At 40.3% G+C, this 19216-nt stretch overlaps 1 protein-coding gene across 23 annotated transcripts in view; it reads right to left on the reverse strand.

The window, feature by feature from the left end:
* Positions 1-19216, reverse strand: part of L3MBTL3 (L3MBTL histone methyl-lysine binding protein 3) — a 160400-nt gene that overhangs the window by 33794 nt on the left and 107390 nt on the right. For all 23 annotated transcript variants that reach the window (XM_070073602.1, XM_070073597.1, XM_070073594.1 and 20 more), the window contains one exon: positions 11848-11927. In XM_070073602.1, coding sequence (XP_069929703.1) covers positions 11848-11927 — 80 coding nt within the window. The remainder of the gene's footprint in view (positions 1-11847; positions 11928-19216) is intronic.

A 19216-nucleotide genomic window follows, 5' to 3' on the forward strand; every position in this document is an offset into this window, starting at 1 on the left:
CATTTGTGAACAATTTTAAAAAATTGATTTACAATTGGTGATTAAATATAAAAGGTTGAACAATAAGTGGGTAAAATACGTACTTTCAGGAGAGAAAACAAAACAATACCTTTCCCAAGAATACAGAGAAGGAGGACAAGAAGGAAAAGGGAGGGGTGGGAGGGGACGGGGGAGTGGCAGACAGCAAATCATACTCACTTAGAGTTCCCAAAGGTCCAACTCCATAACATGGCAAGCATCTCCAAAGAACAGCTCATAATTACACATACTACACTGAATTAAACGGAATACAATGAAAAAAATGTGTCTGGAATCCCTTTGAAGGGAAAAGCGTGTTTTTGTTTTTTAAATTAATTTGCTCCAAGTCTCCAAAAAGACAAAACAGTAACACAGTCTTCACAGGCTTCTTTAACACTTAAATCCTATTGGAAGTGTAAAGAAATTTAAGTTGGCATCTTGGTTTTCCCTAAAATGAACCCTGCCTATACTGTTAGGGGCTTTGTCTTATACCCCCAAGGCCAGATCCTATATTTGAAGGGGTGCTTTTGCCACTGAGGACTGGAATTGTCAAGAAATATTAAACTAGCTCCTGCTAAACACTGTTAGAACTGAGCACATCTAACTGACTTTAAGCCTTATGCTTGAAACAGGAATTTTTGTTGTTAATTTATTTGACAGAAACACTGTATGTGTGTGTGTGTGTGTGTGTGTGTGTGTGTGTTTGGGGGGGCAGAATGGAGAGGGACAGAAAGCTCTCTCCCATTCACTAGTTTACTTCCCAAACGTTCCCAATGGGTGGCTGGGATAGGCTGAAGCCAGGAGCCAGGAACTCAAGCCAGGTCTTCCACGTGGGCCGTAGAAATCCAAGGACTTGAGCCATCATTGCTGCCTCCCAGACTCTGCACTAGTAGGAAGCTGAAATCTGATGCCAGAGCTGGGAATTGAACCCAGGCCCTCTGAAGTGGAACACTGGTGTCCCCATTGAAGTCTTAACCATGAGGCCCAAGGCCTATCCCTACAAAAGACTGTGGAAACTTCTCTGGATTTAGAAAAGCAGTTTCCACAGAATCTCGGACACAAAGCTCCAGGAAACACTGGAAGAGGAGCAATGATTTACTGATAGGAAAACTTCCTAATTCTAGTAAGGCACTCAGGAGTGCAACCTCCACCAAACAAAAATAAGACAAGAGCAAACCAACGCAGGAAATTATTGGAAAATAAAAAATGCTGTTAAATCCATGTTAAAGGCAGTGAACCAGACCTCAGAAACAAGTGGCTGAGTGAGATATTTCAACTTGAGGATTACGTTAGACAACAGGCACTGAAATACAGTTAGACAGATGGAATAAGCTCCCAGGTTCCCCAACACAGTGGGGCATACTTTAAAATAAACTGGCATATATTTTATTATTTTGAAATCACCACATAAACAAGTAAAGGAATCAGTATACATTTATGTATGTGTTGAAATATCACATACCCTTACCCCCAAAATATGTACAATTATTTTGTGTCAAAAATTTTTAAATGTTTAAGGAGATAGAAATGCTAACAACCCTCATTTGATCATTAGATGTCATATATATATCCTGAATATCACACTGTAGCCCACAAATATGCAAATTGAAATAATAACAGTAATTAAAAAGCAGAAATTGTTGAAAATAATAAAATAGTTTCACATTGGTTGGTGATAATACTTGCCTCCTCATTATGTGGCTGGGCTCTGGTAGAGCTTGCCCAGGACTGGCTGATCCTCTATGGGGATCTACTGCCAGCAAAGGCCATGGAAGCGGAACTGATGTGCAATGCTAGTTGCCAAATTAGCTGTTAGATATCTTGAATATCCCCCTTGGAGCTAATCCCAAGAATAACAGGTGTTACCAATTGAGAAAGAGACAAATGGAGCACAAATGATAATCACAGTTTACTGCAGGAAGCTTTCTGGATCTAGAAAAGACCTAGGTCTAAAAGGCTCATGACTTTCCAGGCAAAAATCATGAAAGAAGATTGAATTTAAGAGCTAGGATCATTTTTCAAAACCAGAAAGTTGGACTGAAGTAGGCTGGTTTAATCTCACATACATGAAAGTATATTTTGATTTCTTTCTGTTTCATTTTCCGTTAAGGAAACAAATACAGAAGCCAAAGAACAGGCTTCATGTGTGGTGGATGCTGTGGCAGAGCACTCAAAATGCCCATCAGAACTCAGGTTTTCATTCTTCTATTTGTTGACTGCTGATAGCTCGGAGCTGCACTGCTCCATAGGAACTGCCCTAAATCAAAGGGAGCTCCCTGCGCAAGGACAACACTCCTTCCAGGCAATATCCAAGGACTGGTGAATTCGGAGAGCCAAAGGCCTGGTTCCCTTGCTTAAATCTGGAATAACCCTGAAGCAAATGGTAGGTTGCCGTGAGCCTCAGTTGTAACTACGTTACAGCTCAACTTTTTATTCAACTCAGCTCTACTGTTATTCTCTCACTGGTGTTCTTCCAAAGAATTCTCACCAACAAACTTCCTATACACAATAATCTCAGTGTCTGTTTCCAGGCAGCCCAATCTAAGCCAGCAGGGAGAAAGATACCCACTCATTAGGATCTGACATCCCCAGTGTCACCGAGGAGCACTACTGCTGAGATCCCACAGGGCCTGCTGGGGATCTGAAGGTCCCTGGGTACAAGTGATGCTAACCAATAAACTAAGGCCTAAGCATCTCTAACACGAAAATCTGATCCAAAATATTTTGAGTGCTGGAATGTCACAAGTGGAAAGTTCTACACCTAATCTTTAGAGATAGATTGTGGACAAAATGCAGGTGAGCTTAAAATTACTTTCTGGATGTGTAAATAAGCTGTACATAAAATATAAATAAATTCTGTGTTTATACATGGGTCCCATCCCCAAGATACCTCATTATATACACGCAAATGTTACCAAAAGTACAGAATACAAAATACTGCTGCTTCCAAGCATTTTGGATAAGGGATAATTCATTTGTATAAATGGTAAGTTGAGAAAGTGAAATCTGAATCTCTTTTACAAGAAATAATACTGAAAAAAAAAAGTTGCACAAAAAGAAACTAAAGACTAAGAAGGATGTTAAACAAAAGCTGACAAAACATGATGTCATTTCAGACAAAATTACTTGTATGAAAATCTAATTGAAGTGTTTCAAAAATGTTGAGGAAGAAGGAAAGTTAAACTCATTTTAGGAGGCTAAAATTGGAAGACTAGGAAAGGAAAAAATTATAGGCCAATCCTACCTACGGATAATTTGGTGCAAAAATTCCGCAAACTTATTGCTTGATGTTTCACTCATAAAAAGTAGATAGTAAGTATGCATGTGAGATGGGTTTCACAGGCAAATAAACAAATAAGTAAAAATAAATGACAAGGAAAATCACAAAATCAAGAAGTATATATGAATTTCACTAATGTTTCTTTGTACAGAATAAGACAAAAACTCAGGTTTACCTCAAATCAAGAAAAACAGAAAACACACATAAAAAAAACTGAAACAGACACCTGAGGATGGCCAGAGATGCCTAGTATTCACCTCCTCCACAAAAAAGAATCAAAATACCGAGAAAACAGCTGCGTATGGAGGTGAATGCCCAAGGGAGAACACTGGAACTCAGTGAGGGAGACGTGGGAGCCCCACAGGACACAGGGATCTGGGATGGCAGCACAGAGAGGGGGAAAGCACACAGGAACTGCAGCCCTGGCCCCTCAGCCAGGGGGAGAATCCAGACTAAGGGAAGGCTACCCGGGAGAGCCCCAGCAAGCCCATCTCCAGGGCTGCTGCACAGTGGCCATCATCACAGGCTGGGAGGCCAGCAAGGGGAGTCCCCTGGGATACACACGACAGCCTCAGAGAAGGAATTCCGACACTTTTTCCCTGGAACTCCAGAGCACAAGCTGTGGCAAAGTGATGCCATCATGAGAAAGGAGTCACAGTGAGAATCCAAGCTGACGTAGGGGACAGCAACCCCTGCACATGCCCATCCCTGTGGCGCCCACAGACATTCCACCACGTTAGCAACAAACAAGGACTGCAACCTCTGAAACCAATGACAGCCAGCAGCGACAGTAAACACATCACCGCAGGCCGAGCAGCGCCCTGCACTACAGAGGGCAGGTGGCTTGTACAGCAGGCCGGGTCCTGCTCCCAGGACCTCACAAGCAGGCACGCACTGCCACGGAATCACATGCTCATGGGTCCTGCTGTTCCTGCCCCTACACTGGCTTTGGTAGGTACAGACAACTGAACCTGCCCGCTGCTAGTACACCCTGGACCCACAAACCTCTGCTGGGACTGAGAGGAGCGCCATTTGCTTCTATGGATGCTGCCACTGATTACAGCACAAGAAGATACATGGAGAATACACTCGGATGCACAACTAGGACTAAAGCCAAAGTAAACTCCACCAAACTGACACTCAAAGACACTACCCCACCCCCACCCCCGGCCTTTAAAGGTGACAGAGACAACAGACCCACCAGATGTATTAATACCAATGCAGGGAACCAAGAAATATGAAAAAGCAAGGCCACGGCATGCCTCAAAGACCACAAAAACACTTTATATCAGACTCCAAAGAAAAGGAGGTGGTAAGGATTCAAAAGAATCACTATAAGGGCACTCAAAAGATATGCAAGAAAATACGTCACAATTTAAAGAAATTAAGAAATCAATGCATGGTTTAAAAGAGAAATTCAGCAAAGAGAGATGCCAAAAAAGAATCAAACAGAAATCTGAAAAATGAAGAACTCTAAGTTAAATAAAAAATACAGCCGAAAAGATTCAACCACAGACCAGATTAAGCAGAGGAAAGAATATCTGAACTTGGGGACAGGTCTTTTGAAATATCCCAGTCAGGGGCGAGCACTGTGGCGTAGAAGGTTAAGCCCCAGCCTGCAGTGCCAGCATCCCATATGGGTGCCGGTTTGAGTCCTGGCTGTTCCACTTCCAATCCAGCTCTCTGCTATAGCCTGGGAAAGCAGTAGAAGATGGCCCTTTAAGTCCTTGGGCCCCTGCACCCACATGGGAGACCCAGAAGAAGTTCCTGGAACCTCACTCCGGATAGGTGCGGTTGCAGGCATCGAGGCCAAGTCACTTTTAAGTGAGTCTCACTGGACTAACAGCAGATGTTTCAGCAGAACCCCTGCAAGCCGGCGGGTAAAGGAATGACGTATTCTAAGTTCTAAAAGAAAGTAATTGCTAATAGAGAATACTATATCCAGTAACAAAGTAGAAATAACACTCTGCAAGACAAGCAAAAACTGAGGGAATTCATCACCACCAGACTGGCCATAGAAAGATGCTTTTGGGCATCCTACAAACAGAAGTAAAAGAATGACAATATCATCATGCAAACATGTGAACATATAAAATCCCATAGAAAAAAGAAGAAAGGCTATTCAAAATCAACAAGAAGGGCTGGCGCTGTGGCTCACTTGGTTAATCCTCCACCTGTGGCACCGGCATCCCATATGGGTGCTGGGTTCTAGTCCCGGTTGCTCCTCTTCCAGTCCAGCTCTCTGCTGTGGCCCGGGAGGGCAGTGGAGGATGGCCCAAGTGCTTGGGCCCTGCACCCGCATGGGAGACCAGGAGGAAGCACCTGGCTCCTGGCTTCGAACTGGCATAGCTCCAGCCATAGTGGCCATTTTGGGGGTGAACCAATGGAAGGAAGACCTTTCTCAGTGTTTCTTTCTCTCACTGTCTAAATCTATCTGTCAAATAAATAAATAAAAAAAAAAGAAAAAAGAAAAAAGAAATCCTTTCTTTAAAAAAAATCAAAAAGAAGTCTTTAAGAAAAATGGTAAGACTAAGCAGCACCAGTGCTGTGGTGCAGTGGGTTAACGCCCTGGCCTGAAGTGCCAGCATCCCATATGGGCGCCGGTTCAAGACCCGGCTGCTCCACTTCCTGTCCAGCTCTCTGCTGTGGCCTGGGAAAACAGCAGAAGATGGCCCAAGTCCTTGGGCTCCTGCACCCGTGTGGCAGACCCGGAGGAAGCTCCTGGCTCCAGATCGGCACAGCTAAGGCCATTGTGGCCAATTGGGGAGTGAACCATCGGATGGAAGACCTCTCTCTTTCACTCTCTTTCTCTCTGTGCCTCTCCTCTCTAACTCTGACTTTCAAGCAAAATAAATAAATCTTAAAAACAAAAAAAGGACTAAGTCATCACTTATCACTAATAATCTTGAATGGAATAAGTTTTCCAACAAAAATATCTAGACTGAATGGGTTTTAAAACAAGTTCAGCAACAAAAATTTTTCTTTATGAGTCAAGATATATGCAGACAGACTGAAAATGAAAGGATGGAAAAAGATATTTTATACAAATGGAAACCAAGTGAACAGGACAAAATAAGATAAAGTTCACAAAGAGACACTATACAATCAAGGAATCCAATCAACAACATGATATCGTAACTGTAGTGTGTGTGTGTGTGTATATATATATACACACACACACACATAATTCCGGAGCATCCAATTTTTTAAACAAACATGAATATCAGTTGAGGACTTCAACACCCCATTTTCATCGATGGACATGTCACCGAGACAAAAAAACAAATCAACAAAGAAACATCCTTAAACTACACTATAGACCAGATGGATCTAATAGACATTTACCAAACCCTGACAAATACACATTTTTTTTCATCACCACATGGAACACTCTCTATGGCAGACTATACATTAGAGTCACAAGAATCTGAACAAATAGAAAAGAATAGAAATCACATCATTTATTTTTTTATGACCAGAATGGAAAGAAACTATAAATTGACAACTAAGAAAACTCTAGGAATTACACAAATACAAGGAGACCAAATGCTTCTGAATGAACAATGGGTCACTGAAGAAATCAAAGGGAAATTTTCAAGTACTTTGAAACTAAGCAGGACTAGGAGGGAGCTTTATAGTAATAAGTACCTACATGAAAAAAATTGAAAGGTACCAAATACACAATCTAAAAGTACAGCTCAAGAAACTAGAAAAATAAGAAAACCAAAGCTAGTAAAAAGAAAAAAATGAGAAAGATCAAAGAAAACATAAATGAAAGAAAGACAAAAAAATCTAAAGTATCAACAAAATGAAGAGTTGGCTTTTTGTAAAGGTATGTAAAAATTACTTAGGCAAAAAAGGTAAGGTAAAATTTTAGCTCAACTAAGAAATAGAGAAAACTCAAATAGATAAATTTTAAGATGTTGAAAAAGATATTACAGGGGCTGGCATGCCATATAGGTGCTGGTCCACTTTCAATTCAGCTCCCTGCTAATGGCCTGGGAAAAGCAGTTCAATATGGCCCAAATGTTTGGGCCCCTGCACCCAGGTGGGAGGCCCAGATAAAGGTCCTGGCTCCTGCCTGGCTCAGCCCCAGACACTGCAGCCATCTAGCGAGTGAAACAGCAGATGGAAGATGGAAGATCTCTCTTTCTCTGTCTCTCCCTCTCTCTCTATAGCTCTTTCAAATAAATAAATCTTTTCTTAAAAAATAGAAAGATATTACAATGGACTTCACTAAAGTATAAAGGATTATTGAGGATTACTATGAACTATACAGATGCTAACTGGGAAACCTAGAAGCAATGGATAAATTTATGGATACATTCAACTTGCAAAAATTGAATCACAAAGATATAGAAAATGAGTAATGAGACTGAATCACTAATCAAAAGTCTCACTATAAAGAAAATCCCAGGACTAGATATCTCTGCTGCTAAGTTCTTTCAAATTTTTAAGGAAAAATAAACATCTTCTCAGAATAGTCCCAAAAAACAGCAAGGGAAGGAACCCTTTCAAATTCATTTATGAGGCCAGCATTCATTACCTTGATTCCAGAGAAGCAAACAACAAAAAAGAAACCTATAGACCAACATCCTTGATAAACTTGCTTTAAAAACTCTCCAAAAAATACTAGCAAATTGAATCCAACAATGTAGTGTAGAGATCATTCGTTCAGCAAGATCAACTAGGATTTATCCCAGGGATTCAGCAGTTCAGCATAATATAAAAATCATTAAGCATAATACATCATATCAACAGAATGAAGGATAAAAGTCATTTGACATTCTCAATAGATGTAGAAAAAGTATTCAATAAAATTTAACATCTATTCATGATTTACAAAAAGACACCCTGAACAAATTAGATATAGACAGAACATAGCTCAAAAATATAAAGATTATATACACAAATCCACAGCCAAATCATGGAATGGAGAAAACTGAAAGAGTTCCTCTAATATCTGGAATCAGGCAAGGATGACCACTCCCACCACTCTTGTTCAATATAGTACTGGAGGTTTTATTCAGAGCCATTAGGCAAGAGAAGAAAATAAGAGGTATATGTATAGGAAAAGAGAAAGCCAAATTGTTCTTGTTTGCAGATGACACACTACATAGGTAAAAACCCAAGGATTCCAGCAAGAGACTATTAGAACTGATAAACAAATTTAGTAAAGTCGGAGGATACAAAATCAACACACCAAAAACAGCAGTGTTTCATATATCGACAATGAACTCACTGAGAAAGAAATTATTACAAGAACTATCTTATTCACAAAAGCTACAAAAATTCTCAATGTAATTATGGATCAAGGACATGCAAATCAAAATCACAATGATACACCATCTCATTCCAATTTGAATGGCTATTATCAAGAAGACAAAAAATAACAAATGCTGGTGAGGACAGGGAGAAAAGGGAGCCCATGTACACTATTTGTGGGAATGGAAATTAATACAGCCATTATGAAGAGTAAGGAGGTTCCTCAAAAACTGAAATTAGATCTATCACTTCTGACTGTAGAAAGGAAACGAAACCATCATACCAAAGAGATATTTGCATTCCCATGTTCACAACTGTCAAGATACAGATACAAATTAGGTATTCACTGATATTGAATGGACAATGAAAATGTGGTATATATACACAATGCAATATATGGCCATAAAAATAATGAAATCCTCACATGTGCAGCAAAATGAGTGAAACTAGAGGACAGTATGTTAAGTAAAATAAGTCAGACATACAAAGACATACCCAGCACATTCCCTCAAACATAGAAGGTAAAAAAAGTCTATCTGAACATGGACTCATGATTTTTTTTTTTTTTTTTTGACAGGCAGAGTGGACAGTGAGAGAGAGAGACAGAGAGAAAGGTCTTCCTTTTTGCCGTTGGTTCACCCTCCAATGGCCGCCATGGCTGGCGCACCGTGGCCGGCGCACTGCGCTGATCTGATGGCAGGAGCCAGGTGCTTCTCCTGGTCTCCCATGGGGTGCAGGGCCCAAGCACTTGGGCCATCCTCCACTGCCTTCCCAGGCCACGCAGAGAGCTGGCCTGGAAGAGGGGCAACCGGGAAAGAATCCGGCGCCTCGACAGGGACTAGAACCCAGTGTGCCGGCGCTGCTAGGTGGAGGATTAGCCTAGTGAGCTGCGGCGCCGGCCATGGACTCATGATTACTGGCAGCTGGGAAAGGTGGGGGAAGAGGGATAAGAGGAAGTTGAATAGCAGGTACCAAAACTGACAAAAAGAGTAACACGTTCTAGGGTTCCACACAACAGTGCAGTGCCTGTAGTTCCAGTGATATATTATATACTGTCTACAAAGCAGGAAGAGGAGCTGGAAACTCCAAACACAAAGAGAAGATAAAGAAACAGAGAAGTTAATTTGCCTACTTTGTCACTTTACTCTGAATAACTGTGCTGAAATATTTCACTGTACCCCATAAAAATGTACAACTACCCATGTCAATCAAAACTCCTGAAGAATAAACAGAAATAGGCAGTTGAAAGAGAAAAATTCTCCACATTAATCAACCTCCATTAAGTAATATCAGAAAAAAAATCAAAATTTCATTCAGCAAATAAAATGAAAAGTTACATAGAAAATGAAAATGCTATCAAAATATTACTCCCTGAAAAGATTCAGAGTGGGGTTGGGGCCATGGTATAGTAAGTTAAGCCTCTGCCTGTGGTGCCAGTATCCCATATGGGTGCCAGTTTGAGTCCTGGCTTGTCCGTTTCTGATCCACATCTCTGCTTATGGCTTGGGAAAGCAGAGAAAGATGGCCCAAGTGCTTGGGCCTTTCACCCATGTGGGAGACCCAGAAGAATCTCCTAGCTCCTGGTTTCAGATCAACCCAGTTCCAGCTGTTGCAGCCATCTGGGGAGTTAATCAGTGGATGCAAGATCTCTCTCGCTCTCTCTTTCTCCCTTTCTCTCTCTGTAACTCTGCCTCTCAAATAAATAAATCAATTTTTTTAAGAAAAGGTTCAGAGCCTAGGTTGTATTATGAATCTATCTGAACTTCCAATTATCACTTGTCAATGATACAGGACGCTCTTACTTCACAAAAGTAAATTCTTCAGTCACTGATGTATTTATCACTAATGATAATCCAATGATGTACACACTATTTCCACATCACTTTTTCACAGGAGGAAACTGAGGCACAGACAGGCAACGTGCTTGGCCCAGAACCAGCCATATGGCCAGTGTGTGGCAGATGTGAGACTTGAATGAAGGTCGTCCTCCTAGCCTCTCCAGTAAACTTCTGCTGACAAAGAAATGCTCGAGCATTTGTCTTAAATAATCAAATGCTTGCATAGTGCTTCCTGTGTGCCAGGCAGCCCTCTAACCAAGTCACAACTGTTATCACACATAGTCCTCCTTACATCCTCATGAGGAAGTTGTGCCATTCTCAAACAGCATACAACAATCTAAATAAGCAGAGCACACGGAAAGCAGTCTACAGTGGCAATCATTAAATTCATAGACCCACATCTTCTTACAGAAAATAATAATTATCTAATTATATGTGAATCATAAATACAAGCCAAACCATGACTAAAAGAATGACTACACTGCTTAATGAAACCACTGTTAATATCTTTTAAACAAAGAGGTTGGTAAATCACTTTCTTCAATACAAATTATTTATTTATGTATTTTGAAACAATTTTGTACTTTATTGAGAAGAAAACAGAATCTATTAACTTCTTTAGTAGATAGGAAGCCATCTGGTGGCACGCCATATCAGTTTTGCCAGTAATTAACTCAGGTTAAATTATTTCATGTCTGGTGCTAAATTTTCTCATTACAGTAATTGTTCTAGGTCAGAAAAGACAGATGGAACTTCACTGTCACTTTCATGCTTTCTCGCTTTCTATATTGTTTTTTCCCCCATAAATCTTTTATTTAAGGTATACAAACTTCAAGTACTTCATAAATACTTCAAGAACATAGTGATAGTGATTCTTCCCACCATACCCACCCTCCCACCCTTCTTCCTCCTCCCTCTCCTATTCTCATTCTTATTTTTAATTAATATCTATTTTCAATTAACTTTATACACAGGAGATTAACTCTATAGTAAGTAAAGATTTCAACAAATAGTATAATAGTTTATCAACAGTTTTTTTTATTTTAAAGTATTTATTCAAGTGATTTTCTTCTCATTTTGTGGCATTAGATCAAGGCCATATTCTACAGAATTTAAAAAACATTCGGAAGCAAAGGACACCAACAATACTAAGAAAAATGTACGACAAGGACCAAAGAGAATGTCTTCCCACCCTTTATATACAATACTGTACTGACATGTGTAACAGCCAGTAAGTACTGGGCACAGATGCATCCCTCCCACTGTGAGTGCCATACTATAGTTATCCTGGACAGTTCAATTTTATTGCCTACATTACAATGAGGAACAAGGCAACCAAATGAAGTTTATCTTTAATACAAAAATAAGTGCTGTGTTCCAATTACATACTGATTACTGAATATTAAAAAAAGCATTCATCAATGAAGTGAGAATTGTATGGCTTACCTCTGGCTTCATGTGATGTCCTCATTTCATTTTCTGTTCGCTCTTCAAAGTCTTCTTTGACATCATCGGCATGCTGCTCTCTGAGAAAAACAGAGGTTTTGTTAATTGCATAAGAGAAGTGTTTTGAAAAATGGTTCATAATTGCATCCCAACAACTATCTTTCTTAATTTAAAATCAAATAGTTCCACTAAAATGTTAGAAAGGATATATAATTCCACAAGGTAATTCATACTAATATCATCTATAAAAGTTCATTAGCAATTTTCATGAACTACTCAGAAAGGAGATTTTTTAAGAAGACTTTATTTATTTATTTATTTAAGAGGTAGAGTTAGAGAGAGAGGGAGAAACAGAGAGATTTTCCATTCACTTGTTCACTAACCAAATGGCTGAAACAGCCAGAAGTGAGCTGCTCCAAAGCCAGGAGCCAGGAGCTTTTACCAGGTCACTTCCCAAATGGCTGCAATGGCTGGAACTGGGCTGATCTGAAGCCAGGAGCCAGGAGCTTCTTCTGAGTCTCCCATGTGCGTACAGAAGCCCAAGCATTTGGGCCATCCTCTACTGCCATCTCAGGCCATAGCAGAGCGCTAGACAGGACGAGGAGCAGCTGGGATATGAATCAGCATCCATACGGAATGCCAGTGCCACAGGAGAAGGCTGGCCCACTAAGTCACAGCACCAGCTCCCTCAGAAAGGAGATTTTAAAGCTAGAATGTTAAAATGAACTATTCTGGAAAATGCAGATATTGAAAAATTCAACCACAATTTGGGACATGTAGTCACAAGGAATTTTAATTGTACTTTTTGGTAACACTTCAATTTAAAGAAAGAAAACGTGAGGCCAGTGTTGTGTCATGGCACATTAAGCTGCTGCCTGCGATGCCATTATCCCATATCAGCACTGGTTCAAGCTCTGGCTGCTCCACTTCAACTCTGCCCCCTGCTAACGCTCCTGAGAAAGAAGCAAAAGATGAGCCAAGTGCTTGGGTCCTTGCCACCTACACAGGAGACCTGGAAGGAGTTCTAGTCTCCTGGCTCTGCTTGGCCCAGACCTGGCCACTGCAGACATTTGGGGAGTGAACCAGAGGACAGAGATCTCCTTCTCTCTCTCACTTTCTCCCTCTGAAACTCTGCCTTTCAAATAAATAGAATAAATCTACAAAAAAAAAAAAAAAAAGAAGAAGAAGAAAGAAAATGCTGAGAAAGTGGAGGACAAGTTAAACCACTATAAAAGCAGGCTCTGTATCAGGATGTGAGGCTGAGACTGGCCCAGGGGAATTCATCTCAATTTTACAGAAGCTTCTGCTGCACTGCAATAATCTGGTCAAATCCACAACTCAACTGATTCCACCTCTTCTCAGCAGCAGTGACCTGATGCTCCACGAAACGTGCCAGCATGCTCCAGAATGGAACAGTTCTATTAAAACTGAAGTCAGGGCTTTACTGCCAAAGTCAGGGGCAAAACGGCTCTTCAAAACAAGAACCACATACAGTTTACTTACCTTTTTTTCAAGCTAAGTTTCAGGGATTTAAAAATTGTCAGCCTAATATATTTCATTCTCAGAGTTCAAAACAAATCCACTTTGCAATATCCTCTATCTAGGAAATGGTACCTGACCAACACACTTGAATGCCTAGTAACATTGTGCTTCTGAGGTTTTATTGTTACATATGTGTTACTTCCTTGAGTTACCTAAAAACTAGGACATTTTACTGTTAAGCTTCAAAAATGGGGCAAATATATATGAAACAAAATGTCCCAAAGAAGTTTGAAGGGAGTTCTACAGTTTTAATTACAAAGGCACTAGTTAATTCTCCATTTGAAATGATAATAATGTGACATAATGATGCTGACACAGTAAGCATGCAAGAGAAAAATGCTCACTAGTTTTTACAAAGATGGGGCCAATGTGGAATTTCATTTGAATGTGAGTTCCTGGATTTATTCACATTGTCACAATTATTGAAAAACATCTGCTTTTCTGAGAATGGGGAAGAACCATTGCTATTATTCCAAGAGAAACAAATTAATTGACTACAGGGGCTCTTACTCCACAAAAAGTGTGGGGACAGAGCTGTAACAAAAACAAATATTATACTATTACCAATAATTAGAAAGAGGACATAAGTTGAGGTGTTGAAAGAACATATTGTCTTTTCTGTAAAAGCAGTGCTGTAGTTTTACTTTGTAATTACATATTAATTACATGTTAAAACCAGCCTATAGTGCACACACTAATTTATATTATCCCTTTAAATGCTTTCTTAAAATAAAGGTCTGGGGGTCAGTGTTGTGGCACAAGGGGTAAAGTGGTCACTTGCAAGGCCACCATCCCTTATGGGCACCGGTTCAAGTTGAGGCTGCTCCACTTTTTTTTTTTTTTTTTGACAGGCAGAGTTAGTGAGAGAGACAGAGAGAAAGGTCTTCCTTCAGTTAGTTCACCCCCCAAATGGCCACAGCCGGCATGCTGCGCCGATCTGAAGCCAGGAGCAAGGTGCTTCCTCCTCCTGGTCTCCCATGCGGGTGCAGGGCCCAAGCACTTGGGCCATCCTCCACTGCCTTCCTGGGCCACAGCAGAGAGCTGGCCTGGAAGAGGGGCAACTGGGACAGAATCCGGTGCGTGCCCCAACCGGGACTAGAACCCGGGGTGCTGGCGCTGCAGGTGGAGGATTAGCCTAGTGAGCCGTGGCGACGGCCAAGGCTGTTCCACTTCTGATCCAGCTCTCTGCTAATGGCCTGGGAGGGCAGTCGAGGGTGGCCCAAGTGCTTGGGCCCCTGCACCCGCATGGGAGATCTGAGAGAAGCTCCTGCCTCTTGGCTTTAGACCAGCCCAGCTCTGGCTGTTGCAGCCTTTTAGGGAGTGAACCAGTGGATTGAAGAGTTCTGTCCCTTCCTCTCACTCACCTTCTCTCTGTAACTCTGCCTTTCAAATAAATAAAATAAACTTTAAATAAATAAAGATCTAAGACTTAAGCATGAAAAATTTTTCTTCATATTAATGTATCTAGATGCAGTACCAATTCCTTATTTCCTAAAATGCAAGAAAATGACCACTTTAAGGAAGAAATAGAGAGAGAAAAGGGAAACAAAACCTTTGACCTAAAAATTTTGTTCATGCCCAGATCTGCCGTAATTCACCTCAAAGAGAAGCAAATGGAAGCACGTGCTTGTATATTTGTGTTGCTTCATTATAGAGGCATGATCAGCTTTCATTTATCCAATTTTAACTCATGACTTCTCATTAAACTGGGCTCATATAAACCTGGGAATGTATAAACATGGATATTTATCTTTACCAAATACAACTGAATATAGACTCTATAAGAAATGTTTACTGAATTTTTTACTTCAGATTACTGAATTGATGTTGTAAATTCCATAAAATTGAAAGTGATTAAGCCCTTTGTGCTTCTCTGAGCTATGTTTTGTCACCAGCGAGTGAGGCAAAGGAAAGTGATAAATCTCTGCAGTCTATAGGAACAGGTATCATTAAACAGGTGGCTGAACAGAACCACCACAGTGAGTATTAGGATCCTAACCAAGCACATCCAGACGTGTGGAAGTGGGTAATGATGATACGGAAAGTCAGCATTTGAAGAACATACCAGGAACTAAAGGCTGACAGGTCTTCAGCTTAACACTCCTTGGAAAAACTGTACACTAAGATGTAAAGAAGCTAAGCCCAAATCCCTAGGTCAAGTACAGGACCAGGCCATGGTGGCACCAAAACTCATAATTAGTTCAACCACATCTCAATTTTCAGACTTCTTCTCTTCCACAATGAGCTACATAGCCTTGTTATACACGGTTAAAGGGAGATGTCATCTTGTGTCATAATTCTATTTTTGTTTTCATTAGTAAGTTCATGAATGAAGAATCTGAAACAATATTCTAGTCCTACATTTTGCTTTGAAATCAACAATTGTTTTCTCAATTGGGCAGCCACTATTTTTCCTGTCTGCAAAGTTAGAAATCTCATTACACTAACGCTGGCTGAATAAGTATGTGATGGATTTCTTTCTTTACACAAAAATCAAGTTCTTGTTCTGTAAGTTCAACTTTCTAAGCAAAAAAATTATTCTAGATACACAATCTGCCAATTACAGACAAAATATGATTGTATCAGAACATCAAAACTCTGGATCACAGTGTAACATACTCCCAAACACAGTACTCGGTATGCTTCTTGACAGATTTTTTTTTTCTTTTTCTTTTTTTTTTTTTTAACAGGCAGAGTGGACAGTGAGAGAGAGACAGAGAGAAAGGTCTTCCTTTGCCTTTGGTTCACCCCGCCATGGCCACTGCAGCCGGCACGCTGCGGCCGGCGTGCTATGGCCGGCGCACTGCGATGAGCCAAAGCCAGGAGCCAGGTGCTTCTCCTGGTCTCCCATGTGGGTGCAGGGCCCAAGCACTTGGGCATCTTCCACTGCCTTCCCGGGCCACAGCAGAGAGCTGGCCTGGAAGAGGAGCAACCGGGACAGAATCCGGCACCCCAACCGGGACTAGAACCCAGGGTGCCGGTGCCGCAGGTGGAGGATAAGCCTATTGAGCCGCGGTGCAGGCCGACAGATTATTTTCTAATGGCAACCAGAAATACTTTATGCTATATTTAATATTATAATATTCCCAGATATAAAACCTTCTTGACTTGCTCTCGTTGATCAACATTTTTCATTATCAAAATTTCATTAAGAAAGGAGAAACACACTGTCTGGGCATGTGTTTTTGAATCTTAACATGGACAGAGCAGCCCAGCAACAGGGGTTACACATATGACCTTTGGAAGTGAACTGATCTGGGTCAAATTTCGTTTCTGCTACAGAACAGTTTTTACAAGACTTCAAGTAAGTTATTTAACCTCTTTAATACTCAAGTTGCATCATCTGTAATATGAAGATACTAAATCCTTTACCTCCCAGGGCATTTTGAGGACTGCATAAATCATGTATAGAAAAGTGCTTACTAAACAGCCAGGCACATAACAGGTGCCTGACACATGGCAACTCCTACTATTTACAAATTACTTATATCTTAGGATAAAATTATCTACTGATGTATATTTTCTTTAAGTAAGCTGTCTTCATTAACTATTAAAGCTGCTTTTATAGTAATGGCTCTGAGCACAGACTAAAGCCAGACTGCCAGGGCTATAATCCATGTCCACTACTGCATAGCTGTGTGGCCTGCAACCAAGAGAGGTCCTATGCCTATAGAATATGGACATAAAAACAGTACTTACACCACATAAGGCATTAGGAGGCTGTAAGGAGCTAACACAGGTAAAAGCAGCTAGCAAAGTGTCTAGAATGTAGCAATTTCTCTTGGGACTTGTGCATTTTTAAAAACCCATTCATTTTAACATTTTTTTAGCTTGGACTGAAATCCAGTCACAGTGAAATCTTACTCAAAAATACTCTTTTGGCTTTTAATTAAGACAGTGGATCCACTCAGATGGAAAACCGTATTCTTTCTGAGTCAGCAGTCTCTTTTTGCTTGTAATTACATGTCATGTTTTAGATGTCTTACTATCTTACGCTAATTATGCTTTGCAGTAAATATTAGTAGAACAAACATTAGAAGAGCAAATACATTGTAACAAGATGGCACTTGAATGTATACAGCTGTATTTCGTCAAGTCTGTTGATATTTCATTTAAAAACAATCCCTGACCAATTATGGTTCCACCAGTCCCAGTCTATTAAAAACAACATTGAAAAAAACATGAAATGGTAAGTTATTCTGTCTCAGTCAGGGTATGTTTTGATTTCAGTCACCTCTCTAAAACCCCCAAGGCAAGGAAGGAGGCAGTAGGCCATGAAATATAGGTATAACTGCATTCAGTGCCGGTTTGGAAGCTCAGACTTACTCAATCTGGCCTCAGGAACACAGCTCTTACCATCGTTTAAGTTCAGGAACCCCATTCTACAGTTTGTCTTGGTCTCAGTTCTCTTCCTCAAATGGCTGATACCAGTTTCTCAGGAGATCTGTCAGGTCTGGAAACGATCAGTGTCCCCAGCAACAAGCAGGGAAACCGGAACAGAGGTTGTTTTTGTTTGTTTGTTTTGATTTTACTTTTTTCTGTTTTGAATGTAAATAGGATGTCTCTTTGCACTTCCCCAGCATTCTCTTTTTAAAAAAAATTTCTGGGCTGAGGTGACTCACAGATAAAAGATCACAGAATAAGAATCTCAGGAGTTAGACTTTAAGCCACATTAAGAAGAGCACTTTAACAGCTTCTAAATGGCCTCATACAAGTGCAGGGTCAGTGCTGGACAGCTTCCGGGCCAGGAAGTCCCCACCTTCAGCGGGATTCAGAAAAGATGGCCAGTAAAATCAGCAGCATTCAAACTTTCACATCTATGGTTAACATGAGAATAAAGGGTTTTTAAAATTAAATTCTTTTTGAGATGATACACTAGCAACAGTATTATTTAATCATGTTTTCATCAATATGGCCCAGGAGAGGTAAACATGACTTACTATTCATCTAATGACTACAAAGAAGACATTTTGATTAATCAACCTATTAAGTTACAATTTAGCACAAGGAACATATGTTAACAAAGGGATGTGAAGAAATACATTGGGTATTATCAAGATACCAGGAAAAAATCCTCCAGAAAACACATTCAGCAATTAATTAGTTAATTCTCTCATGAAATGAAAAGGCCCCATCAATAAGGTGACTGTGGGGAAATAAAAGAGGATGAATCAGAACAAGAGTGAGACCGTTATTTTTGGTGGTTGATGTTGTCGTAGAAAAAAGAACAGATGTCACTGCTTTTCTACTTGACATAAAAGAGTCTCTTGAGTCAACAATTAATGTTATTCAAGGAGATATTCAAGATCCTGCTATGATGCTGTTACAACAACCTCACAAGTGAGTAACAATAACACAGTCATCTACCTTACACTCTGAACAGATGCCTTGGTGTCACAGCAGTTGGTATCAGAACTGTGAGTGTTTTAACTAAACTGAGTTCTCTTCTGAACACACAAAGAACTACAGAAATTTGACTCAGATTTCTAGGGCCTGGAATATTTATTAATTTTTTAAACAGTTTCATCAACTTTTTTTTTAACTGCGTGTGTTCTTCAACATTTTTTTAACTTTGTGTGTTTTTTTTTTATAAGCTTCATTTATTAATATGAAAGTCAGAGTTAGAGTGAGAAGGAGAGACAGTAAGAGAAACAGAGAGAGAGAGAGAAAGAGAGAGAAAGAGAGAGAGAGATTCCATCCTCTGATTTACTCCCCAGATGGCCTCAATGGCCAGGGTAGGGCCAGGCCCAAGTCAGGAGACAGGAGTTTCATCAGGGACTCCTGTGTAGATGGCAGGGACCCAAGGACTTGGGCCATGTTCTGCTGC

This window comes from Oryctolagus cuniculus, chromosome 5 (assembly GCF_964237555.1).
Source record: "Oryctolagus cuniculus chromosome 5, mOryCun1.1, whole genome shotgun sequence".
NCBI classification, from domain to species: Eukaryota; Metazoa; Chordata; class Mammalia; order Lagomorpha; family Leporidae; genus Oryctolagus; species Oryctolagus cuniculus.